A 26,861-nucleotide genomic window follows, 5' to 3' on the forward strand; every position below is an offset into this window, starting at 1 on the left:
CAAGGTTTTACTGAGCTTAACTGAACCCTCTCTCTGGAACCATCTCCTTCTGACTGAGTTTTTAACTACTCAGTCACCCAAGTTTCTGGTCTTGATCCAAGATCCAAGATTGGAAGATGCTGTTTTTCAGTTTAACTTTTTTTAAAAAATTAATTTGTCAGTTAATTCTTCTATTTTTAACTTGTGTCTTTGACAAATACCTGGACTCTGTGGATGAGCATGCTGAATAAAAGGACATCCACAGCTCATGGTCTTAAGTTTCATGTATCCACTATTCTGGTTAATCAAGTATACTAATTAACAAGACAAAACATTTAAGACTTGGAATAAACTGTTTTGGAATCCTAACATAACTTACACATCAATCAAGAAAATTGTTTAGTAGTTAAAGCAGCTTAAAATTAGTTTAAAATGGGGGGAGAAATGGGAGATCCCAGCCTGTTTGAAGACTGGAAAACATTTCTTCAGGAATGTCTCAGGCAACATTGCCTGTAGAGAGAAATTAAAATCTGTTAACTGCTTGAGTTCTTGAAGAGTGTTAATGTTACATTTTAAGAACAAAACTTAGATTAACAGGTGAGAAATGCTAAGGATTTGAAAACTAAAAAGAAATCAAAATAAAATCTAGTGTGTTGAAAACTGCACCATATGTTAGTAGAAGTTCTGTGCACTTTCAAAAAAAGTAAATAAACAAAAATTAACATTTCCACTTGGAATCACTTGGTGTGCTGATTTGCCTCTTAGATGAAAAATTTCTTGTTTTAATTGCTTTTTGTCATTTCATTAAAATGTTAGTGTAACCTATTGGACTCAGCAGAAACACTGCTCCAGCAGTCTTCTTCAAGAATATAAACAGAAATAAGAATAAGATAATTTACCAAAAAGATAGAACAAACAATTGAAAAGTAATGGTATATCTATTTATTTTACTATTTACTGCATCCTCAGCATTAAAGTTGCTGCATTAAAGCTGCTTTTGCTGACTGGTCAACTATTTCTAAAAAAAAAATCTAGTAGCAAGGATCAATAACAGTCTTTGATCAGAAATGTATGTTTGTCAAGTTGAAGCACAGTCTATGCATTGCTGCTCTATATCCTTGCTCTCTGATATTTTAAAATTGGGTTTATGAGTTTGTGCAGGTGAATTGCAGCATTTTATAACAAATTAAAGATGTCAGCATCCATGAATGGTGACTCCCACATGATAAAGGATAAGGTTAGAATAAGGTAAGCTTATATTTTATGCTCACTTCTGTTTCTGAGCAAGGATTATGGATGCACAAGCTGTTTCTCAAAGAGCCGTCCAGTACTTGGAAAGTTGGCTATGAAAGTTAGTAATGCTGTCCAGCAGGGACTCATATTGCTAAAGTATTACCTCTGCCATAAAACACAAATCCAGGACAGAGCCAGTAAAGCCTGGTTGTTTGTTTTTCAGTTGGGATTATGTTCAGGATGGTGTTAGAGCATGTGTATTAGTTGTTGCCTTATTTGTATTGTTTCCTTAGGGTTGCTGAAAATTCCCCTGTTACGTTTCTATGGGAATGTCCCTTTTTAGCTGTTCATTTGATCAGCTTGCCCAGTCCTCAGGGGGAGCCCTTCTTTGTTTCTCATGTAAGACATATGACCAGATCCATGTAATAACTAAACTAATCCACAACTAGAGCTTCACATTTCTGATGCATTTTCTATATATTTATTCCTCAACATGCATGTTGTAATTCTGTAACTGCTTAGAGTATCTGGTTATAGAATCACTGAATAGTGTGGGTTGGAGAGGACCTTAAAGCTCATCTCAGGGATATCTTCCACTATCTCAGGCTGCTCCAAGCTGTGTCCAGCCTGGCCTTGGACACTTCCAGGGATGGGGCAGCCACAGCTTCTCTGGGCAATCTGTGCCAGGGCCTCCCCACCCTCACAGGGAAGAAGGACCCATGTAACCCGGCCTCTCTGTCAGTTTAAAACCATTCCTCTTTGTCCTGTCATTATCTGCCCTTATAAAGGTTCTCTTCCTCCTTTTTATGAGCTCCTTTAAGGTCAACTGAAAGGCCATAATAAGGTCTCTGTGGAGCCCTTTTCTTCTCCAGGCTGAACAGCCCCAGCTTTCCCAACCTGTGTCCATAGCAGAGAGGTTCCAGCCCTTGGAGCATCTCTGTGGCTTTCTCCTAACCTGTGCAAGTCCTTTAAGTCAAGAGTTTAGTGCTTTTAATGTTTCTGTGAATACTGCTTTTCTTTCTAGCTCTTTCCCATTGCAAGACTGTTAGGGTGATGTGACTGACTGCAAAAGAGACTGAAAAATATAAAAGAAACTAGTTTTTATTTGGGTATCTGAGGGATAAATGACTAAGATGAAGTTACTTGTACTGCACTGCACATTTAAAAATAAAAATAATCATTGTTTTTTAAAAGAATAATAGGGAGGTAATCCCACTCTTTTAAATTCTCAGTTCATTTGGAAAAATGGGGATATCATCCCCAAAGCATAGGAAAAAGAAATAGGTTGGAGTCTCTTTTAAATTTAAACAGCAGTGGTAATCTGTTCTTGTCCTAATGACCTGTTTCATAGAATGAGTACTCTAAACATTCACTGCAAATCCAGGGTCATATTGCAGGTTATTTAATGAATCACAGCTTGCTGGCATTTGGCTAAACAACCACTCTCACTATTCTGCTACCAGGAGAGCTGGGGCACAGATCAGTGGTCAGAGCACGTGGAGCACAGCACTTCCTACAGCAGGAAGAGCCAGAAATCAGTTTGGGCAGTCTTCTGCTGCATTGCTCTGAAAATTGTCATGAGTCTAAGAGTGCTTTAATCTTGATTAGCAAATACTCTTATCTCCAAAAGAGCTTTTCAATATCTGCAACTGAAAGCTCTGTAATACTGTGCACATGCAGTGATTTTTGTATTTCTACATTTCTTGTTTTGTGTGTGTAAAACCAGGTAGTAAAGCACCAGCTCAGACCAACAGAGAGATTTATTTGAAATAGTGGGATTGTACAAACGTGTGTGCAAGTGTTCCTGTTTTGTGGGACTTGGAACATACTCTTGGCATGAAGCATGCAGAACTATTATGAAGAACTTCAGTCTTCATAATAGTACTCTTAAAATTGTCTTTCATTCTTTTTCCAAAATTTGTTTTTCTGTACAGCTTACAGTATTTTAAATTTATTTTTCTTAATCTAAGCTAAAACATGCATGTTGAACAAATACTTAAATTGAATTGTCTGCACAGATGGCATATTTTTCTCTTTCAGTTCAAATTGTTCATTAGCCAACTTACTTCAATTTCAGCAACTGTTCATTGTTAATTTTCATTAATATCTCCACACCTAGAGAATTTGGATATCACTGCATCTTGCCACTGGTTCTTACTGTAAATCCTTGCAGAGTTTTTGTTTTCCATCTGACGAACACTAACTACTGTAACCAGTAGAGGAAAAGTTTGTGTTGCCAATTGCTGACTCTGCTTTAATGAATAACTTCAAAGATTTTTAACATTTTTAATCTTTATTTTGACTTCTATAGCTGGAGTATAACAGGCAAATGATCATCTTTGTTTCAGGCACAATAACCTTGTTGTGAGACCAAATGGATTGTCCACTCTGGTGAAGAGTGGTGTTCCAGAAGCATTGAGGGCAGAGATCTGGCAGTTGCTGGCAGGATGCCATGACAACCAGGCAATGCTGGATAAATACAGATTACTCATCACAATGGTAAGGGACTTATTATTTGTTGTTTCCTTCTTTTGTTCACTTTTCTTTCCTTTGGTTGAGATGAATACTGCTGGGCAGCAGTTGTAGTCAGTGGTCGGGCAGCAGAAGGATGAAACAGTTTGACTTGTTTTAAGCAAGTGAAATTGTGATTATGTGACTTTACCTCCTGCCATAGGTACCTGCTGCATGGCATTAGCAATAGAAATTGCTGACCTATATCTGCAGTAAAGCTTGACATTTAGCTTTCTTTTCTCTTGCTGTGATGATAAGAAGAACATCAGCTTGTTCAGAAGTTTGCTTGTGGGTTTTTTTATAAACTCAAATCCATCACTTTGTTTTTTCAAAAGGTTGTTTTACGTACATCTTAATTTTAGGGATTTCCATTCTTAAAAAAACTCAAACCCTAACCAAAGGTCATAAAATTGAGTATTTCTTCTTTCTGTTATTTATTTTAAAAAAGAATATTTAAAACATTTGACCTAGGAGGAAACCAGTCTCCTTTCTATTTGGGTGAACTGAGAGGAGAATCCTTTTGGGAATCCATTCCCATTCTGTGTCCATTCGTGCAGTCAGTGAGCATTCTAAGAAGTTTACAGAGCTGTTTGATCTTCTTAGATCTGTGATGGCAAGAGGGAGGAGATGTGTTGTGTAGCACAAGCTCTTTGCAGTGTCAGAGGTGATCTCAGCATTTGGGGTTCTGGAGCTCTGCTGCTGCGGGGCTCTGAGAAGAGCAGCAGTCTGAAATATGCTTTTAATGGTAGAAATGGATGGAGATAATTTTTTATGCTGCTCAGAGCAAGTGCTGGGTTTGTTACCTGGGTTATGAATTATCTGTCCACACAGAAATTCTGGGGTAGATGTTGTTATTCAAAAGTTTCCATTCATAATGTTGTCATATTGTTTTGCTGCTTGTCCTCTTAATTTGACATAATTATGTTTGTGAAGTTTAGAAGCATCCCCAGAATGAGAGCTGTCCTGGTAGCTTCTTTTTTCTTTACCAAGAAGGAAGAATGTTTTGATAGTGTAAATTTTTCATTTTAATGTTGTAGCTGTGTTATATTTTCTTTAGAAACTATTCACAGGACATCTGTCAGCTGTATATTGCATCAAAGCCACCTCCATTATTAAAACTCCTGCTTTCCAAAAGTGGGAAAGATGTTTGTTTTGCAGCAGAGGAGGAAGTGGAAAACCTCTAAAATGCAAGGTCTATCTTGGTGCTGGGGCCTTGTGCCTTAAAAATACCTTGTTACACTTGGCCTTTTCACTGCAGAAATATTGCAGTGTATTGCAATGTGTACTTTGGAAGATGCTATTTCATACAGTATTTAATATGAAATATTATAGTGTTTCTGATGAAAAATTTAAATCCTCTGCTGAACTGAAGCATTTAGGCAAACAGTTTTTTTCTAAAGTGAATCATTTTCCTTCTGAAATGGCAGAACCTCTTCTGTAGTCTGTCTGTCTAAACTGCTGATGATCACATCATTTGGCAATAAAAGACTCATGAAAGAAATGAACAGGAGGGAGCTTGTGCCATACCAAAGCTAGGCCTGTCTTTGGGAAGAGATAGTATGGGATGCTCCAGAAAAAAATGTCAGCTGATTTTTTTTTAAAATGAATTATTATCTGATATTTATGTCTGTGAACCAAACTTTTCAGTTTCATTTGGGTGTGTCACTAATGTGAATTAAGCAGAGAAAGCAGTAGAATATATATTTTAGTAGTATATACTACTAAAAGCTTGGTTGTAGTGTTACCTTATATGTGTCAGTAATAACCTAGTAATAATAATGTTAAGCTTCAGAGTTATTTGGGTATTAATGACTGTTCACTTGCTTCTCCTATATGAGAAAGCAGAAATGATTTCTTTTCTCTGCATTATTTGTATTCTACCATCCTAATATACCAACAAGACAAACTTTATTTTTTCTGTAATTATTTATTCTTTCCATCAAACCCATCATTTTCATCTTGATTATTTCAGTTTATATATATATATATATATGCTTGCACAAATTCATTGTCTCCTTGTATTTTGGGCATTCTGCTTGTTGTTTCTCTTCTGGAAGCTGGATGTGTTTGTGGGTGCCTTGACCTCTTCAGCAGTGTATTCCTGGAACATATGTGTTCCTGAGCCATTCCTAGTTGGGGAGAGCTGGTGATGCTCTGCTCCTGCAGTCCTGGGAATGAAGTGGGCTCCATTCCAGAAGTAGGAGGTAGTACAAGCATCTGTGAACTTGAACTGTTGCCTACTGAGACCTCCACAAGCCCTCAAAACCTCTCTGTCCCTCAACCAGCTCCCCATTGCTGCCCAATTCCTGGAGCAGCTCCCCAGGTTCTGTCCCATGCTGCCCATGGCAGCAGATCCTTCCTCTGAGCCTGCTCTCCCAGCACTCCAGCCCTTCCCTGCTCATCCAGCCTGACCTGCAGCCCTGGGTTAAATTGGCAACTGCAATTTTCTCAGTGAGAAAAAGGGCACTGGAGACCACTAGAAAAATCTCTGCCGTGATACTGTCACAGCTTGAAAGATAAACTCGATACTTGGAATTATTAGTACTTAAAACCTGATTTATGGTTGCCTCTTCTGGGGACAGAGCGAAATCTGGTAAAAACTCTGACTTTACTACAGTGTTACTGGTTAACTTCTGGTGAAACTGCTCACTAGTGAGAGTTGTGTTGTTGGCAGGACAAAAATGTGTGTCTTGTGATACTCTGAATGACAGCAGACTCTCAGCATTTAAATTTAGTTTAGAGACCTATGTGATATAGACACATTTGTTGTTCTATTCCAGTCTTGTGCAGTAGTGCTGTGTTAGATTGGCCAGCTATAAGACCTGTCACCTGAGAAATCTGTCTGTACATTTATACTGTGTAAATCCATCAGAATGCAGGGCTCTTGAACCTGCTGCAGTGTTTCTCAGCTACAGGAGTGCTTTGTTCAGTGTGTTCTGTAGGAGAGGGTTATTTGGGGCTTGTTTTAGAGTCTCAATTCAGCACTGAAAGCAAAATAAAATGTCTCATTTAGAAAAGTCAATGCAGCACTTACTTTCTCCAAAAGGCTTCTGTGTCCTCTAGTCCTGTGCACTGGAGATCAGCAGTCTGTCAAGAATGACCTGGTGAACTGTGTTCCCTTTTCCCCAGATCAGAGCATTCATTTCACATCTTTAGGTGAGTTTGGAGTTCCAGGAGGGAAGGGAGAAAGAAATACTTGCTCTCACAAGTACTGACAAGCACTACCTTGCACTCCCTTAGGTCTCCTGCTGAGTTCCAGCTTGATGATTACCGTGAGTTGCTCAGAATTTTTGACTGGAGCACAATAGTAGAACTTGCATACAATTTTAGAGAGTTGTTATGATTTGGCAGCTGCTTCGTTTCTGACATTTATGCAAATGTGTTCTGTATGACAGTCAAAATCTGCCTTCCTTCCCTTGCTGGCATGTGTGCCATGGGCTCTTCACAGTGCTGTACGTGGCACCTGACAGGAAGGGGGAAGTCAAATACACATTAGTAGGAATAAATGTGTATTTTTATTTGTGTATTTATTGTAAGGAAAATAAAATCAGAGGGAGAAAAATCTGCTTATGATAATGAAGGGGTAATATTGGTACTTAAAGAGCTTTTGAAAAAGCATGTCTGGTTTGTTTGTTAAAAGAATATACATAGAAAAATGTGCACAAGCTGAGGTCAGTTCATCTTGGAGTGTTTTCTCCTGCCTGCTTGGCATTATTTCATCTTCACTGGTTCCTCTGCAGAGACTCAAATGAATTTTTCCATGATGAAGTGTGTTCAGAGCTCTGATAAACTGGTGGGTGCCAAGCCAGAGTGTAGCCTGTTAACAACTGGAGTGACTGGTTAATTGTCTCCTGCAAGAATCGTGCTCCCCTTGTGCCACTGCTTCAGAGCAGGTGTCAGGCACTGTCAGTGTTTAAATGAGTAGAAATTGGCTGTCACTTGATGGCAGTGATGCAGCAACTTAGCCTAAAATACTTGTTGCATCTGCATGGGGACAGATGCTTTGTTTATTGTATCTTACAGTGCTTATTATCAGAATTTTTCTTCTCTGTTTTAGATGGTTTCATTCTTGTATGAATTCTCACTGCTGAATTTGTAGGGTGAGACTTCTTTCCTGTCAGGGCTGCCTGTAGTTGTGGCAGTAAAATGAGAACAGATACAGGAGGCTGTCACTCACATTTTGTAGTTTGAAAACTTCTGGGTGGACTGTTTTAAGGTAGCATTTCTAATTCTAAACTGTATGAATTATTCATAAAAGATTTCCAGTTTGCAGTAGGAATTCCCTTAATAAATTAACTCCATGTTCATCTAACAGTATATATAGACTTATTTTAAATGCAGCTTTAAAGGAAGCAAAACTTGTTTTAAATTTATTATTTCTTAAAGTAAGATCAGAAAAAGAAGCCTATTCTCAGATAAAGTAGATGTTGGTTGTATTATATTACTCAAAACAATGAAAGTTTGTGTAGGAATGAGAATGCCTGGTTTTGAACTGGATGGTGACTTTGAGTCAAAGGTCTTAAAAAAAGATTGAGTGTCCTTCCAAATGACTTGTAAGTGAACCAAAAATAAGATTATTTGTTTATTGTCATAATTTCCTTTGGCAATAGGAGCATGTGCCCAGAACAGAGATAATAACTAATTAAAAGGTCAGGCTTCAGAAGACTTGGCCAAAACCCAGCTTTTTCTGCTGACTGTATTTTTTGGTTTTGTGTCTGGACCAATAACATTTCAAGCCACTCCACATAAGAGTGAAAATCTTTACAATTCTTCCAAGCTCTGAGAGGCAGTGATTTGGGGATTAAATATTGCCATATCATGAAAATAACAGATCTCAGTAGTTTAATAATTTGAAAATGGCACTAATCGGGGTATCACTACTCCAGCAGTATAATTCTTATGCAATACTGAACAATTATAATAAAGTATTTTCCATTGCTGCAGAAGGTGGATCAAATGGATTGGATTTGGGGCTGGATGAAATTAATCAGTTTAGAGTTAATATATGTAGTTTACCTGTTCAGTTTGGACCAGCATTATTTCTGATTCCTACAAGACAAATCCTCCTTTTTTAAAGCAAAAAGAAAAAACACCCAGAAGTTAAGGTTACAGGTTTCTGGAATTGTGTCTTGTCCAAAATTAAAAGTTAGAAATAGGATAGATGAAAATAACAAATCCTGTTGTTGAAGTTTCAACATGTGCTCAATCACAATTTTCCATATAATTCTCTGTTTCTTGGTGCATGTGTCTTCCAACTGAGCTCCAAGGACAGATCAACTTTCATGTAAACCTAATGCAGAAATATATTTATTTTTATATTTTGAATTTAGCCAGATTGTTCAAACAAGAAAAGGTATTTGCTTATTTGTTTCACATTTAATACTTACTTGGCTTTTTAATTTTTATTGCCAGTTTGCTTGCATAGTTAGTAAAAGGAAAACTGAAGGGATCACAAATGAGTCACTGTTTCTATCCAAAGAAGATTAAATGCAATTGACTTTGAAACTGGTGCCTTGATGCCATATTTGTGTGATTTTGTTAATTTAGTTTTTAAATTTATTTTATTTGTGTGAAGCAAATACAATTTATGTGAAACAGTTTAGCTGGGAATTGGGAGAATTCCTTACATAGGAAAGCTATTTTAGTGTGAGTAGAGAATGAATCAAGCTTGTTATTTGCAGCGGTACCAAAGGATGTTAAGTTAGCACTAAGAAAGGGAAGAGGAATATTTTTTTGTCCCAGTGGCATTGTGCAGGGTTCCACTGCTCAGTGTTCTGAGACTAATTAATCAGTAAGGGTGTCTAATTAAAAAGATGACTGTTCACCAGCTGCCACAGCAGGCTGGTTAATGGACTGAAACATTAGAGTATTTTTGTAGGAAATATTTGTGTTCAGAATGGTGCATCTGTTTGTCCTGATTGAAAATGAGGGAGTTTAGGCTTCTGTAGTGAGGAATAGCTTGGGTTTTCTTTTTTTTTTTTTTTTTTTTGTGTGTGGGTTTTTTCATTCTTTATTTATTTTTACTTTTATTTCATCTCCTTACTAATTAGGAGTTGTCTCCCTTGACTTTTAAAGGAAATAGATACCAAGGATGGCATAGCAGTATGCTAAGCAATTATGAAAGATCAATGAACATTATAATAAAAACATGATTTTTTTTTTCAGTTGACTTAAAAGAGAAAGAGCTAATACCTGTTACTTTGCTTTTTGAATGAGGCACTTGGGTATTAGGCAGAATAATTCTGAAGGAACTGATAAATTTTTCTGAATTTCCTGTTTCTTTTAAATTCAGTATGTTTATGCAGTTTCTGTATGTATGTTTTCAGTATGTATGTACAGGCCCACCTTTTCTTAAAGGATAAGGATAGGATGACTGTTACTTAACTCTCCTCTTAAACTGAGAGAATTCATTTCATGGCAAGTAGATTCTAGATATTTTTATAAAGTAATGTGGTTTGTAGAGACAAATCAGCTCATGCTGGTTGGAGTGATGGGAAGCTTCATTTTTGGTGTAAGCTGCTCTGTTGGTACTGACAGTTACAGTCACCTACTTTGAAATATTTTAGTGGTGCTGCAACACTGTGGGACAATAAAGTGTATATGAACTGAAAATACTTACTAGAAATCAGTGAAAAATTATTGTCTCTGAAGAGTAGAAGTTGATACAATTTTACTTCTTTAAATAGCTTAATTTAAATTCAGACTTCAGATAAAAGGTTTAGTTTGTGATAAATGTACCAGGGTACCTAGTTTCACAGCAAATGTTAATATTACTCTTACAAACTCAGGAATAAAATGCCCCTAAGGTGAATTTAATTTGCCAAGTTTTGATTCATTTAGCACTCATCTGGAGAAAGTCTTTCAATTTTGTGCGCACAAAAGGGAAAATCTTATGCACAGTCTTCATCTTCAAAGGAATAAATCAGTTTAATGACAGGTCCCTTCAGGAAATAAAGGGAGGGCATCAATTAGTAATTTTTATTTTTATGTTATCTAAATTTTAATGTATGATACTTGAAGTGGAAAATATCGCCAGTAGTATTTCATTTTCAGGTCCTGAAAATGAATTATAAAATATAATATAATAAAATATTCTGCTGCATTAAGAATTTTCCTGCAGTTTCTTTTCCATGCATAACCACATATGAGAACACTAAAATAACACAATACAATCCCTGGCTCTTGAGGTGATGTGTGACCTCTCTGCCCTGAAAGTCACTTCAACTGGCACACTTATTCTGAAGGGTGGAGTAGAAATGAGATGTGCATGTGCTCTCTTGCAGTCTGTGTGAATTTACAATCTGTTGTCTGCAAACCAGGGGTGCAGAGTTGCCCATCATTTCAAACAGCGATAAAACCAAGGGTGTATCAGTATTATGGCCTGAACAGGTTTAAATGATGGTTCCTGGAAGAAATTATATTACACCAGATAGTGTCATAAGCTCAGGATATATGAATATTGATGCACATAACAAGTGGTTTTTAAGTAGGATGGAACTGGGATGTGTCATTGCCTCGCTGTTCCCTCAGAGTGTGGTAAGAGCTGTGAGTACTTGGCACTTCAGAGCTTGTTTGAAAATCCCTGATACTCCTTCCGAGATCAAACATAAATAGGTATTCCAGTTGAATTTGAATGTTGGTTTGTTAGCTGGTGTTCAGTTTTCCTCTAGGACTAATGAGGCTAATGCTGAAAGAGCAGCTGTAGTAGAGACATTTTAAACCATTGTTTTCTATTCTCCTGAGTAAAACTGGATCATTGTAGAAGTTCCCTGCAGGGTGTGTTGGCTTTATGGAATTATGTGTGTATGATCTCCCCTGTTAGCACAGGGCACTGCTTCCCTGAAGCAAAAGGTTATGACTGTGTCCACTGCAAGAGCTGGGATTGTTGAGGGATGATTGTGTGTGAGGCAATCATCATGCTCTTGGTATTCCTCTTTCCTCTCAAATCCACTTCTTCCTAACAAGCTTCTGCTTTCAAATAAAGGTTGCATAACTGGCATGCAAGGGGCTGCAGCACTCCAGAGCTGGAGCTTTAGAAATCTTAAATATCTTTATTGAAGAGGGCAAACCACCTTTGCCTGACTATTAGTTGCTGATTTCAGTATGTTAGTGTTTGATGCTATAAAAATTAAAGAGTGCTGTAAATACAGAAACACTTAAGAGTCCAAACATTTGGTGTTTAAAGTCTCTTAAAATGCCTTTGTTAACACCAGTCCTGGTGGTCAACACTTTATTAAAGCATGTTTTACCATATCTCTGGACAGCAGTTCAGAACAATTGGAATAGTAACAAACCCAGCAAGGCCTGAGCTGCATGTGTAGAATATTAAAGCATACAGAAGTGATGAATACATCACTTAAATCCAAACTGGAATTCAACATAGGACTTAATTCTGAACCTTTTTCTACCTTATTTTATGTATGACTTCTTCATGATAAAACCCCAAATGACAGGGTTATTTGTGTGTTCTGTAGGATATTCTTCTAAGGGCCTGAACTAGTGTTAAGGTAGATTTTACAGTAATCACTTCAAAATAGATTGGAAACCTGTAGATCTTCTTTACAGTCTGTGTCCATTAAGGATTTTTTTTCCCTTTGCAGTGATGAGTATGGTCATATAAATTAAGAGTCATGGCTCCTGTCAGCAAGCAAATTTACAGCTGCTGAGGTAGACTAACCAGAGGGAGATTGAGTGCAGTCTGCCATTGCATATACTCTTTCTAACAATCTTTTATGTAGGTTTTTGTGGACATAGACAAATATTTTGGCAGCTAGGAATTTTTTTTCTTGCTGAGGGTTTTCATCAGTTGCTTTTTAAACTGACAGCCAAATGCTGGTGATATGGAGAGTCACATATTTTAATCATATCCTGCATATGACAAAGCTGTCTTCAGATGGGTGGTTTGTCTTCAAAGCAATCCAGTTTTGAAATACATCCTTTTTTTTGACTTGGTAGTACAGGATACAGCCTGCATTAAAGCTAAATCGTCATTAATGGGGATTGCAGTTTCAGACAGCGTGCTTCCCAAAAGAGGTTTCTTTTACTGCATGTTCCATCTCTTTTTTATACCCTTACTTAGCATTTGCAGGACTAGTCACAGTAATTGTGGATTTTTATTTAGAAAATTTTCTTCTGCCCCATTTCTCTCAGAGATTCACTGTTCATGTGTGGTGTCAGGGTGAGATGGGAGCAAGTGCTGGGTCTGGACAGCATGCATGGGTGAGGCAGCCTTAGGTAGGTTAATGTAACATTGCAGTCTAATTACTTTTTAGTACTGTATGGCAGAGGAATTGGAGGTACCTTTTTGAACCATGCCCCCTTTCTTTCATGAGTTTGTAAATGTAATTCCAGAAAGGTCTTTTGGTCTTTGTTGTCACTTGTCTACGATTTCCTTTTCCTTTCTGTGAAGACTCTCCGATTCTTCTTGAATGGAAATTTGAAAATAAACACACATTAGGAATAAAATACACCCACAAATGCTAGAATGAGTATTCTTTGGTGATGCTTTTATATATGCATGTATGTGTGTTCAATGAGGAATGGCTGCCCCAATACAACAAGAATACTGATGCTGAATGCCAGCAGAGGATTTGCACAGCTGGCACTCAAGGAGTAACATTTGGATGTCTGCTCATTTTTTTGGAACTCAAGATTGTGTATTTCAGGCAGCCATGCACTTGATTAAGTTTAGGCTATTACACAATGAGGAAGTTAATTTCATAGAAAGCTCAGAGCAGCAGTAGCTGGTTGCCTTTTCAGGACTGTCTGCAGTGTCTGGTTGAGTCAGCAGCAAGCCTTGGAAACAGGCAGCCGGGCTCCTTTAGCCCAAACAGAGACGTATTTCTAAAACTGGGATTTAAACTCTTGATATTCCCATGTCTAAGACTTACCCTTACTCCTGAAAATATACGTAGAGTGAGAATTATACATGAAGTTCCCTTTGCAGAAGCTGTTGAATTGGTCATAGATTCATTAGGTAAGATATTTACCTGCATAATTTGCGTTTCTAGAAATGCTAGCTTCACATGATTGAGAAGGGATGAGTTAACTGTGCATCCAGCCTCAAGGATTAATACTGGGGCTGGCGAAGCAAAACTGCAGAAATACACTTGAATTTTCAGTGTTAGCCTTGTTGCACAGCCCTGTGTATTATTTGAATTTTCAGCGTACATCTGATTTTTTGCTGCAATAAGGAATGAATCTGTTTCATGTCCGTTTAGTGCAAGTGAAGAGTGAAGAGCCTGACTTCGAGCTGTATTTTTGGCCATTCTAGTTCTGCTCACTGAAAGCTCTTGTGGATTGTGGTGAGAGAGTTTTCATGTGGGTCAGAAAAGAGTTACATGTACTGCTAGCAGCAACCCTTCTTTTTAGTGCAGTGAAGCCAAAATAAAAGGCACATGCTGTGTTAAAATAACAGCTTATGCTGGGATCTCCCAGCACATGCTACATACATGGTTTAAGTGCAAATATTTCCACTACAAGTTACTGTTTCTAGTCATAATTTCTGAAGTATCTGTTAAATATTTTGCTTATTATTAATTAAGGCTTGTCTCAGTATGGCTTTTGGAATATTTCATGGTGCACACAGTTAATTTCAAATAGAAGTAGCAGTTTCGACAGTCTGAGAAATAATGGATAGGAGAAGAGTTCTCTGAGGTTGTGGTGGAAGTGCTTGTATAATTAGGAGCCGTGTAATGATTATCAAGGATGTATCACAAATGTAAAGATATTATAATCTTGTAGTCATAGGCATCTTTTTAATTCCATACATACAAAGAGAAAAAACTCTTCTGCTTCAGACAAATTTTGCCACTTCCTAACTTTTCAGTATTTAATTTAAAATCATTAAGTAACCTTTATCATGGAATCCTAGAATGGTTGGGGTTGAAGGGGACTTTAAATTTCATCTTCAGTCCACCCCCTGCCATGGGCAGGGACACCTTTAGGTTGCTCCAAACCCCATCCAACCTGGCCTTGGACAGTTCCAGGGATCCAGGGGCAGCCACAGCTTCTCTGGGCAGTCTGATATATTTTATGGATTTAGATAAGGTCACTAGCACATCAGATAAGTGGTAAAAGGTGTTTGTTTCTTCCTTATGACTGTGAGGACTTGCAAGTGTACACTTGCAAAGTGTAATTTTCTACTCACTTTGAGATGTTCCCTTGCATTCCTTAGAGTTCCCTGGAATTGTACTAATTGTGATCTCTAAAGCAGAATCTCCCCCAAAAAACCCAACCTCTGTCTCTGAAGCTCTTTCTGTAAATTGAGTCATAGAAGTTACATTTTAAGCCAGCAGAATGTTTGATTATTCTACTTTTGACTGCCTTTAAAATTCTAGTTGCCATAACAACTTTATTTCTTTATTTTTAGCACATCAGTTGCCATAACAATAAAATATAGCTTTTTGAATGTAACCATTTTTTCCTTACTTTTCTTTGCTTTGTTTTATAAAGAACCTTCTTTGGGGGTGAAAGGAAATGTGCTAAAGCTCATCCCTTGTGAGCACTTGGGTTAGAACATTAGCTGAAAAATAAGGCTTTTTTTTATATAGCCTTATTCCATTTCTATGGCATTTTTTCTGACTACTGAGGTTTTTTCATAACTTTGACAGAAAAATGAATGTAAATACCTTGTGTAAAACCATTCCTTTGTAAAAAATTGTTGTTTCTCATTCTTATTTCTTTTAGTTAGTGTATTAGAAAACCTTAACTGTTAAGAAGGTAATTTCTGATATCTTTATTTCAATATACGGAATGGCTATAAAATCACTGAGTTAGTGTTTCATTCAGCATGTTGATATTCCATGTTTGGGGCAGTTTGATGTGATATATCTTTAAAATATCTGAAAAAAGAGATTGACTTCCAGCTTCACACCATAATCTTGAGCAGAGGGGAGAGGTTTATGTGTGAATTTAATATTGGTGAAAGAAGTTGGCCTTGAATATAATCTACAGACTTGACTTCTCCATTCCCAGATAATGTCCTTTTCAAAAGCCTTTGTAGATATCAATGTTGTCTTTATATTTAACTTCTTCTTAATTCTGATAAAGTATATATTTGATTTCATATTTTTTTAAGAGATGGCAGATAATATCAGGTTTGGTATTTCTTTTAGAATAAACGATTCCTCAGCTCATATAACATTTACATGTACCAATTTCTTGCTATAAATATAAATGTCTTCATTATCTAATAAGACAAAATTTGCTAGTTATTGGAAGTTGAATGTATTTAGATGTCATTAATCTTGAAAAATAGTTATCAGATGTACGATGACTTCATAAATTTTAATTAGCTAATTTTTAACTCAGGGGTGTGGGGGGAAGTCAGTAATTCTTGCTTTCAGTGGCATTTTCCTAACACCTCTCATTTCTGGATTCCACGTCTGTGAGTTACCCAGGAATGTGCTTCCACTGTTATTGGCAAAATTTTCCCTGTAGATCATTCTCAGTAGGAAGCTATTCCTTGTCCTCTCTCATATATGGATATTGATTCAAGTGTGTACAGATCCATGCTGGAGGAGAACAGAAGTGATACCTCTTCAGCACTTCCAGCTGGGAGGAAGATTTGGTCTAAATGAAGCTGAGTTTAAAATCCATAAAAAGAAATTGTGCCACCCTTCAGGTTAAAAATAGTTATCATGCCATATCCTTTTCATGTTCCTCTTTCCTATTTCTTCACAATGTAGTAGAATAGTAATCCCGAGTAACAGTTTAAAATACTCTTAAAAATCCACTATTTATTTTGATTATTTTTAGCTTTTTTGTTCTCAAGAAGCAGTGGAATTGGATTTCCTGGGATTTGGGCTTGGTACCACCTTCTCCCCAGTAGACCCTGCACTAAAACAAATAGCAGCTCTTTAGTTCTGAACTGATTCTGCCCATACCAACAGTTGGAGCTGTGACTTCATCGCCCAAATGATCCTGATTGTTCAGTGCTTTTCTGAGCCACCTCTCATGTCCTTGAGGAAGAACTATTTTTAAAGACATCTATTAAAGGAAAAGTTTAGGGTGGAATATGTCAATTCTGTAATCAAGTAAAACATAAATGGTTGGTGTCACCAGGCACGTGTTTCCAGCCAGCCTGTGTGGGTTAGACTGGATGTTCTGGGAGGATGTTCTGTGATGGTTTAACCCAAGCCACATCCATGGAGAGTGGATTTGAATTTGTTCTTGCTGTGTGTCTGTGAGTTTGTCACATAAGAGCCAGCAGTTCACTCAGAACTACTAGGAGAGGGTACTTAGAATACTAAGAAGAGAGAATTAGACTGAAGTGGAACTATTCTGTGGTACATCCAAACTTCTGATTTTGAAAGACAGGTGTATGTGGGTTCAATCCTCATGTTCTTAGTAGTTGCTTTTGCATGGGCCTTACAAGTTGGCTGCCTAATTAATGCTGCAATAAATTATTCATCAGTTGAACTCATTAAATCAAAATTGCTTGCCTTTTAAAAGGTCATGCTGTAGTTTAAGAAAACTGTCTGGCTTGCAGCGTGTGAAAAATTGAATCAGGCGATCACAATGTTTGGGATGTGTTTTAAATAGCTTTGAAATTTCTTAGTCTAGCTCTGCTGAATTGGAATTACTGCTAATACTGACTGAGATTACACTCCTGCTAGGAGAGCTGGAATCCTTTTCAACATACACTTTCTTGGTGCCCACTTGAAATATGCTTTTAGAATACCAATATCTATGGAATGTAATTCTTGGCTTGGCACAGACAAAAGTATTAGTGAAAGTACAATTATGTCAAATATTCCTCTAAAAGGTTTGAGTGAATGCAGCACTAAAATCTCTTGTGTATTACTTTGAAATATGAAAAAATGATTCCCACAGGAAAAGAAAGGGCAATGCTACCTGCACTGTGCAGACTATTCTCTACATTGCAGCATTTCTTCATTTACAGTTCTCTTTTGTCCTGATTTAATATTTTAATTAATTAAAATTTATTAATTAAAATAATTAATTGTATCTCTTGAAAGATGGGAGCAATGGAAGATCGTAAGTTGGTGTTGTTTTGCCAGTATGCTTTTTCTTTTTTAAACTCTGCTAGTGTTAGAGCTGGTGGTTTAGTGTAAGGGGCGCATGCATGAAACTGTCTGAGGGACCATGTTTAATTTTTTGGTTTTCATACCATCCTAAGAAGTCTTCCTGGTGCTTCTTATCAGATATGTTCAGTCAGTAAATAGCAGTCTTCTGTAGTTTATGTGCTGTTTAAAGCAAATTCTCTTTGGTTCCTGAAAACTGTTAATTATCACCATTCAGTTGGCTGCACAGCATTTCCCTGAAGTAAATTCACTTCTTGATTGATAGCTTATTGCACAGTTTTATTTGTATTGATTCAGGGCACAGGAGTTTGGTGATATTTGTCATCTGGATTGAGCTTGTAAAGTGGATTCAATTTGTTGTAGGACCATCAGTATCATCTTGAGGGAAGCTCCTCCTTAAGGAAAATATTCTTTTATATGAAATTCAGAAAAATATTTGCTTTGTATGCATCTTTGGGTGGCACCCCTGCCCATGGTGGGGAGAGTTGGAACAAAATGATCTAAAATCCCTTCCAACCCAAACCATTCTGTGATGTTATGAAATACAATCCATGAGATCACAGGTTTATAGTAGTTTATAGTAGTACAGGATCATAGTAATGTTTAAAAGGAGATTGTAGCAATATATTCCAAAAACTTGCTTAGTATTTATTAAATACATGGATAATATTAGGAGTAATTTGAAAGTTTCAAACTTTAGAAGCATTCAATGTAATTGTTGCTTAACAGCATGAAAAGACTGCACAATAAATTTGCAAATGTGAATGCCCATCTCTCTCTACTGATTGATGTAAAAAAAATTATTTTCCCATTTCTTCTTGTTCTGCATCACAGCATCCTAATTACCTAACACTTACGTGACACTGGCTAATATTTGCCTCATTAGAAGCAGTGCTGGAAAAGGACTGAATCCAGCAGAGGATCAGGCTGAACCTGAGCCTGCTGGAGTAGCAGTACTAAAAAGGATCATTAGCTCCCTTCACATCTCTTGAGCTTTTATGAAGGCTACTGTCCCCTTCCAGTCTCCTGAACTGCTCCCACTCCAGACTCCAAATTATAGCAGCCTCTTCCTTCTCCCCCAGCTTAGAGAAGCTTCTCTGTTGCTGCCACCAAATCCAGTTTTGCCCTAGTGCAGAAAAGGCCTGTGCTGGATTTTTGCCTGTAGCCAAGAGGTAAGAGCTCCACAAGAGCATCTGCATTTCAGAACTGCAGCTGTGTACCTGGTGTCTCTTGATCTTTGTTGCAGCACAGGGTATGTGGGCCATAGCACTGTAAATTGATTTATGGCATTCTTTAGGATCATAGGGTAGGAGGGAGAAGGAAAAGAACCGGTCTCTGATAGCAAAACTGAAAAATGAGACTAGCAGATGCAGGAATGGTTTAAAAGTTTCTACAATATACTGCTTCCTTCAGAACTGACACGTCTAGAGTTTTACCACTGGCCCAGCTGTGTTTAGTCTTGATGAGGATGAAGACAAACCACAGCAAGAAGGATTCCGAGCTAATGGTGGAAGTCACAGGGAGAGTGATCAGACATTGGAACAGGGGCCCAGGCAGGCTGTGAAAACTCCATTGTTGGAGATGTTCACAGCTCAGCTGAATACAGAACCCTGCAGAACGTGACTTAAATTTACTGTTAGATCTGACTTAGAACTTTGGCCTCTCCCTTTGGAGCAAGGCATGGAGTCAGATGGTATCCACAGGGTATAAGGGGTTTGAGAAGCCTAAGCTTGTTTTGAGAAAAAAATAAAGGGTTTATTTATATAAATATATAGGCACTTCTTATATCTCATCATATGCCTGCACTCAGGTCAAAATCCCCGTGTGTTCTGTGTAAGCGCGAGCTCCCTGGCAGGTTTTAAATAGACAGCTGTAGTGGGTGGATTTGGGAAGAGGCTTTATATTCCAAATAACAAATAGAACAGATTTCTGCCTTAAATACAGCACTAATATGACTTCATAGAGCAACTTCAAACACCAGTATGATGTAGAAAACTCTATCTATGCACACACACACACACACACACACAATTTTTAAGGCAACAGATTTCCTTCCTCTTCTTCTACTTCAAGCTGCACTACAATTGCAAGCTTTATAGAGTAGAATTATTCTGGAGGCATTAAAAACAAAACCAGGGTGTCCATAAGATACATGGACAAGTAAATGCTAGAGGTAGTTAAGATTAAAAATAAAGCAAACTGGAAAAAAAACAACAACAAAAAAGGAGTTGGGCAGAAAAAATAGAAGCTCATGAGCTGGTATTTGTATCAACACTGTCATTCAGGTCTGCATCTAAATAAATAACTACTGTGCTCCTCATCCTGCACTGAGCTGCACCTCCTTGCTCTCATCAATGCCTTTCAAAAAGAGTTTACAGAAATTATTCTTGTCCATTTAATCCAGCTGATCATACAATAATTTAACAAGGGAATACTTCAAACTAGAAATGACTGGTGTGATTGAGATGCTGCTTTGTGCACTGCAGGGATTGCTTCTATCAGTCCTCTTTCCTTACAACAAAGGATTTAGCAAACAAATATTGCTATTCCTTTCCAAACAGAATGACTAATAGGTTGTTTTCTTGCTTGGAGCTTCTAAATCTCCTTCCATATGGACTTCTACTGTCTGAGAAGCTTTATCTGGTTTCCTTTCAGGGTCACACATCACCACTGCTTTCCTGGCCTTGCTTTGCATATACAAAGCTTATGCTCCTGCCACATCCCCTCTGTTTTCAGCAGGATCAGATGGTGTGAGCCTTCTGTTTTGTATGGGGACTTGTGTTGTTTCTAGCTGATGTAATTTATAAAGAAGGTGTGGAATTGCTCCTTCTATTCAGCCTGAAGAGTGCCTAGTCCACCAGCTGGATATAACCGGCTGTGGGAACTTGTGGACCATGTAGGATGCTGCCTTGATGACTGTAAGGTAATTCTTCCAACAGAACTTTTCTCTTTCTCACTTCCTTCAATTAAAACACAAATAAAAAAAAAAAAAATCCTGAAGGAGGTTTTGCTTAAAACAGTGCCAGAGGCGCAAATGTGCCTCTAATCTCCAAACAAAAAAACTTTTCTCATACAGCATTTAACATGCCACCTCTGATAAAACATTCTGGTATTGCTACCTTTTGTAAAATTCCCTCTGTAATTTTACAGTTTCATCAGGACTAGCTGATTTCTGCTTAATTTTCACTTGCCTTTAAATATACGTAAAACAGTACAACTTAGTGCTGTCAGCATGGTGCAGTTTATAGCAAGTGGCTGAGATGATAAAACCACTGGCAGCTTGGTTTTTGGTAGTGAAGTCAAACTTCCCTGCTTTTGAACCACTTTGTCCCTTAGTTAAAATTTCTTTAGAGAACACATTTTACCTGCGTCTAGAACCAGCCAGCAGAGGTTGCCATTGATTTTCCCGTTACCTGCTCAGCAGAGCCTGGATTTCTTGTATCAGACCTGAAGCACATGGAGTGCTTGTTTTCAGAGCTGGGCACACACGGCTGTGGCTGACCTGAGACCAAGGTGACTCAATGGTTCCTGTGACATTTGGAAGCTTTAGTAGTTACCAGTCCTTAAATCTGTGTGGAGCAGGATGTACTGACCACATAGTTCCTGTGGTCTGCTTTGTCAGGCTGTACCTTTGCTTATTTTGTGCCTCTGGGGCTCCCTAATGTCCATTTTAAGGTGTTTTGGCCCTTTACATCTCTGCTGCCAACCATGATCTGTCCCAAGGAGAAGTGGGAGAAATACTGGTCATTGCCATGTCTGTGCACACTGTTTGCTCTCCTTCTCCTCCTCCCCCACAGGAAAAGTGTGAAGAGGAGGAATAAAAATTACTCCCTATTGTTCTGCCCTGGTATGGATAACTGGGGCTTAAAGCTGTGCTCAGGGTATAAATTTAGTCATTAAGTCTGTTGTTGCAGCGATTTACCATTCTGAGGGATCAGAGATAGTTTAATTTTTTTTTTTTTTAATCCTCTGATAGAAGACTTTGGAACGATCACATGCCCTTACTGCAAACCACTCTTACAGTGCTGCAGTTTGTGCTGCTTCACATTGCTACAGACTTGTCATTCAGACTTGGACATTCGCTCCAGGCAATACTCAAAATACAAGATGTTAACTCAGGAGCAGCTTATTAAAATTTTGCCTTTGGTTTACCATGGGACTAGAAGGACTTAAATCACTGTAGTTTCTAATGACTTGGTTGGTTAAAGCCTTAAGACACGTCTTGGGCTGATCGATAGCCCAAAATGCTGTTCTGTGGTTGGTGTTTTGGAATCTAAATTTGCTGTTTCAGTGTCAAAGGATGCACGGAGTGTCTGTGTAAGATAACTTTGATGTTGTACTTCTGTGACTGGGTTTATTTTTAGGAAGCACAAAGTAAACAAAAGTTCTGAGTACTTAATCAGGGAATAGCTGCATCTGTTTGCAGGAGTAGACAGCTGAGTTAATTGGTTCAGTTTGAAAAATAATGTGTTACAAGTATTTATATTTAAACTGATGTTGAAGCTATTAGGGTTCTGGTAATACTGGTACAGTATCAAAAATGGGTACAGGTGAGTTTTGTAATGTATGTGTTAAGTTTGAAAGTAATTAATTTGGGGACATAATTAAAAAGGGGGCTGTAATTTTATCTTTTAAGGAAGACTAGAAAATTTGTGTGGAACTGTGGCAGATATTTTACCAAGCTAAACCTCAGCAGGTGATGCTTAAAAGGTGTGTGCACAATTAATAACATGGGATTGTTTTGGTAAACGGTTTCAATGGGGTGATGACAGTAGTTTATTAGATTATGTCTGGATTGTGTATGCATATCTCTCTAGGAGAGATGTGTTGGCTTCCTCTTGAGGCTCCCGGAGCTCAGCTGTTCGGGGGCCGCGGGTACCCGGCTCAGTGGGTCCTGTGCCCGTTCCCGGGGCCGCTCCCGGTGCCCGTTCCCGGTGCCCGCTCCAGGGGCCGTTCCCGGTGCCCGCTCCCGGTGCCCGCTCCCGGTGCCCGCTCCCGGTGCCCGCTCACGGGGCCGTGCCCGGTGCCCGCTCCCGGGGCCGTGCCCGGTGCCCGTTCCCGGTGCCCGTTCCCGGTTTCCGCTCCCGGTGCCCGTTCCCGGTGCCCGCTCCAGGGGCCGTGCCCGGTGCCCGCTCCAGGGGCCGTGCCCGGTGCCCGTTCCCGGGGCTGTGCCCGCTGCCCGCTCCCGGTGCCCGCTCCAGGGGCCGCTCCCGGTGCCCGCTCCCGGGGCCAGCGGCGGCGCCATTGGATGGGCAGGGAGCCGGGGAGCGGCCGGCACCGCTCCAGCGCCCGGCGGGCTGCGGCGGGGAGGAGGAGGAGGAGGAGGAGGAGGAGGAGCGGGAGGAGCGGGCTCAGGTGCAGGCAATCATCGCATGGGGGGAGCAGGGAGGCAGCGGCAGCCGCTCCAGCCGCACCGCGGTAACAGGACTCCCTGTCAAGTATTGGACATAGCGGCTGGTGAGGATGCGTGTAGGTGAGAAAGCTTCTCTATTGCTTTAGCAGGGAATTGGAGAAAGGAGTGATTTTGTACGTGCTCTTTTGCTTATAGACAAAGGGAGCAAATAGGTGGAAATATTCGGGGATGTTATAAAATCTAAAAGGACTTTCTGTACAGCGTGGCGATGCACTACAGGAAATTAACTCCAAAAAGAATGCTTTCTCTCAAAGTGCTGCGACAGAATTGAACGTTTGGCTTTTCTAGTATCTGAAATTCCTCCTGAAGACACAGCAAGGACTATCAGAAACATCAGAGAGATCCTGGTACTTTTAAAGAGACTTAAAGCAAATGCCAGCTGAATGACCTTGGAGATCATTGATGTGGATTCATTAATTTTCACTGCTAGTCTTCTAGTCTCAGGAACTCTAGGATTAATGATGGTTTTAACATTTTAGAGGCCTTTCAAAAAACAAGATTGTATACATTTAATTACCTGCCTAATTATTCCTGAACTAATCAAGCATTTACTTAAAACTGAACACAGAAGATGCTTTCTTTTAATGTTTTCTCTCTCTATTGCTGTGAATAAAATGAACAAGGTAATGTCCTGCAAATAGAAGAACAATTTTTTAAAGCAACTATTTATTATGCAGATCATCTAGTAAATATAGAAACATTAAACCCCTGAGAAGATGAAGCTGAGCAACAGAATAATGGAGTAGTAAACAATGGCAGCTTTTCTAGTCAAATCAGCATTTCATTAGCTTCCCAGCAGAATGCAGATGGAAGTTTCTGAGCTCTTTGTGTGGGGGTTTGTGAAATGATTCAGTTGTTGCTACAGAGGTGAGCAATATCATGGATATACCTATGAACTCCTGGGTACTGATCCACTGTAGTAGATATGGCAGAGTTTCTAAAGATGATTCTTTAAAATTGCCATTGCTGAAATTAAATTCTAGAGGATTTATTTTTTCTGTGGGGACACTGAATTATGGCATTTGTAACTGTAAAGGACTATAACTGTTTAAAGGAACTGTAAATACTGACACGAGTCTCCAAAATCTACTTTAAAATTATTTTCATTTTTAAATGAATAGATACGATCTTCCTCATTGTATGTGAGATGTATGTTTTCTTTCTTGGGAGCCAGAGGACAAACCTGCCTCATCCCCCACCTGTCTCCCCCTAAATAAAATTCATTATTCATACCCAAATAGTGGTGAGTCTATTGGAATTAACCTTGACAAAAATGTTTTCCTTACTTTTCCAATGAATAGCATGGGTAAGATGGAGTACCATCTTCTGAATTGAACAAGAAAAGAGAGCATTAGAGGATGAACTTTTTCCTTTAGTCCCCAGTCAGTCTGTGATTTAAACTAAGACATTAATATTATCTCCAGTAACTGCTGGTCCAGGAAACCTGAGCTGTACTGAGGTTCCTTCTTCCCTTCCTCTCCCTCTCCCCAGTATATTCCAAAGTAAACGTCTTTCTCAGGAAAATAAGTCAGAGATTTCCCCCCCTCCTTCCCTGGGAAATGAATGTGTCTCTTTTGTCAGTTTTTATTTCTGTTTGTTTTAGAAGTGCCTTGTGTTTGCTAAAGATGGGTCAAGAGCACTGGAGGAGCTGATCAGTGGCCTTTCTCTTTCTGGCTTTTGTTTTTCTTTTCTTTCTTTCTTTCTCTCTCTCTTTCTTTCTTTCTTTCGTTCTTTCCTTAAAGCCAAGGTGTGCCAGAGGTGATGCACTGATGCTGAGGAGGCATCAACAGCTATGGGACTCTAATCCTCTCACATGTAAGCACTGGCAGTGTCTGCAAAGAGAGACGGTGAGACGCTGAAGCAGAGTTTAGCTGCTGTTGAGCAGATCAGCTGCTCACTAAGGCTCAGATTGCACTGTTCCCTAAGCACAAAACATGAACCAGTCCCGATGGATTGAATGGAGGACTCTGAATATGAGCAATAGTGTTATGAACATATCTGAGCACCTCTCCTGCCCTCTTGGATTTGGTCACTACAATGCAGTTGACATTTGTATCCTTGAGACAGTCGTTATTGTCTTGCTAACATTTTTAATTATTGCGGGTAACTTAACTGTGATATTTGTTTTCCACTGTGCTCCACTCCTGCATCATTACACCACCAGCTATTTTATTCAGACCATGGCCTATGCTGATCTTTTTGTTGGAGTCAGCTGCTTGGTTCCTACTTTGTCACTGCTCCACTACTCAACAGGTGTCCACGAGTCCTTGACATGTCAAGTTTTTGGATACATCATCTCTGTGCTCAAAAGCGTATCTATGGCATGTCTTGCTTGCATCAGTGTGGATCGCTATCTCGCTATAACAAAGCCTCTCTCCTATAACCAACTGGTCACACCTTGTCGCTTGAGAATCTGCATCAGTCTGATCTGGATATACTCTTGCCTGATCTTCTTGCCTTCTTTTTTTGGTTGGGGAAAACCTGGTTACCATGGAGATATTTTTGAATGGTGTGCTACCTCCTGGCTAACTAATGCCTACTTTACTGGCTTTATCGTGTGCTTACTATACGCTCCTGCTGCCTTTGTCATATGTTTCACCTATTTCCACATCTTTAAAATTTGCCGGCAGCACACCAAAGAGATCAGTGATCGGAGAGCTCGGTTTCCTAACCACGAAGGGGATGCTGCTGGGGAGACTGGGCACAGCCCCGACCGCCGCTATGCCATGGTTTTGTTCCGGATAACCAGTGTGTTCTACGTGCTGTGGCTCCCTTATATCATATACTTTCTGCTGGAAAGCTCTAGGGTGTTGGAAAACCCAGCACTCTCCTTCCTAACTACGTGGCTTGCTATAAGCAATAGTTTCTGCAACTGTGTGATATATAGCCTCTCCAACAGCGTGTTCAGGCTGGGACTGCGGAGACTGTCAGAGACAATATGTTCATCTTGTATGTGTTCAAAAGACAGGCATGTACGGGACCCTAAACCGAGGAAACGGGCTAATTCCTGCTCCATTTAAAGAAAACTGGTGCATGTAATCAAATGCTGAGTTTTGATAGTATTTGTGGTATCTGGAAACTTGCCAGAGAGAAATGTTTACTTGAACAGCTTGCCGTGGTGTTAGAGTGAATTTAAAAGGGATCTTGGAAAAGGTAAAGGCAGCTCTAAGAAGGGTCACTGAACTCTTGTGAAATTGTCGTGAGAACAATTCAACAGAGATGATGAAGAAAGTCAGAAATAAAAATCTTCCAAAGGGCATGAAATAACTAGCACGTCAGAGGAGGTTCCTTGTAAAACAAATTAGTTAGTTACTATCTTACATTTTCCCCCTTGTAGACAAGTTGTCTTTGTGTCAGAATATACTGTAGCCTTCAGAAATTTACTACATTTAAGAGGAAGCAATCAAAACCACAGTATGCAGCTATCCATAAATTATATACTTGAGGACTGTAGTAGCTACTGCAGGTAATAATCAGCTCTGTCTTTGCTCACAAAATGTACAATTTTCAGTTGTACAAAAAATCTTCAGTGCATAAACCCTACCCTGGGCATGACACTTTGGGATAAACTGGCACTTTTTGGTACAACTTACACAGAAACTTTCCCTCTCATTTCCCCTTTTTTTCCATACTGTGCATCCCTCTATTCCACTGTGTGCAGGTGGGTGAGTTTGAGG

At 39.1% G+C, this 26,861-nt stretch overlaps 2 protein-coding genes across 5 annotated transcripts in view; both read left to right on the forward strand.

The window, feature by feature from the left end:
* Window positions 1–26,861, forward strand: part of RABGAP1L (RAB GTPase activating protein 1 like) — a 229,893-nt gene that overhangs the window by 54,195 nt on the left and 148,837 nt on the right. For all 4 annotated transcript variants that reach the window (XM_058843200.1, XM_058843202.1, XM_058843199.1 and 1 more), the window contains one exon: window positions 3,561–3,711. In XM_058843200.1, the coding sequence (XP_058699183.1) occupies window positions 3,561–3,711 (151 nt within the window). The remainder of the gene's footprint in view (window positions 1–3,560; window positions 3,712–26,861) is intronic.
* GPR52 (G protein-coupled receptor 52) lies at window positions 25,119–26,204 on the forward strand. Its single transcript, XM_058843209.1, has one exon. The coding sequence runs from the start codon at window positions 25,119–25,121 to the stop codon at window positions 26,202–26,204; it is 1,086 nt and encodes a 361-aa protein (XP_058699192.1).

This window comes from Poecile atricapillus, chromosome 7 (assembly GCF_030490865.1).
Source record: "Poecile atricapillus isolate bPoeAtr1 chromosome 7, bPoeAtr1.hap1, whole genome shotgun sequence".
NCBI lineage: Eukaryota > Metazoa > Chordata > Aves > Passeriformes > Paridae > Poecile > Poecile atricapillus.

Coding starts and splice junctions, on each gene's coding strand:
- GPR52 (XM_058843209.1), top strand. CDS start 25,119: ATGAACCAGTCCCGATGGATTGAATGGAGGACTCTGAATATGAGCAAT.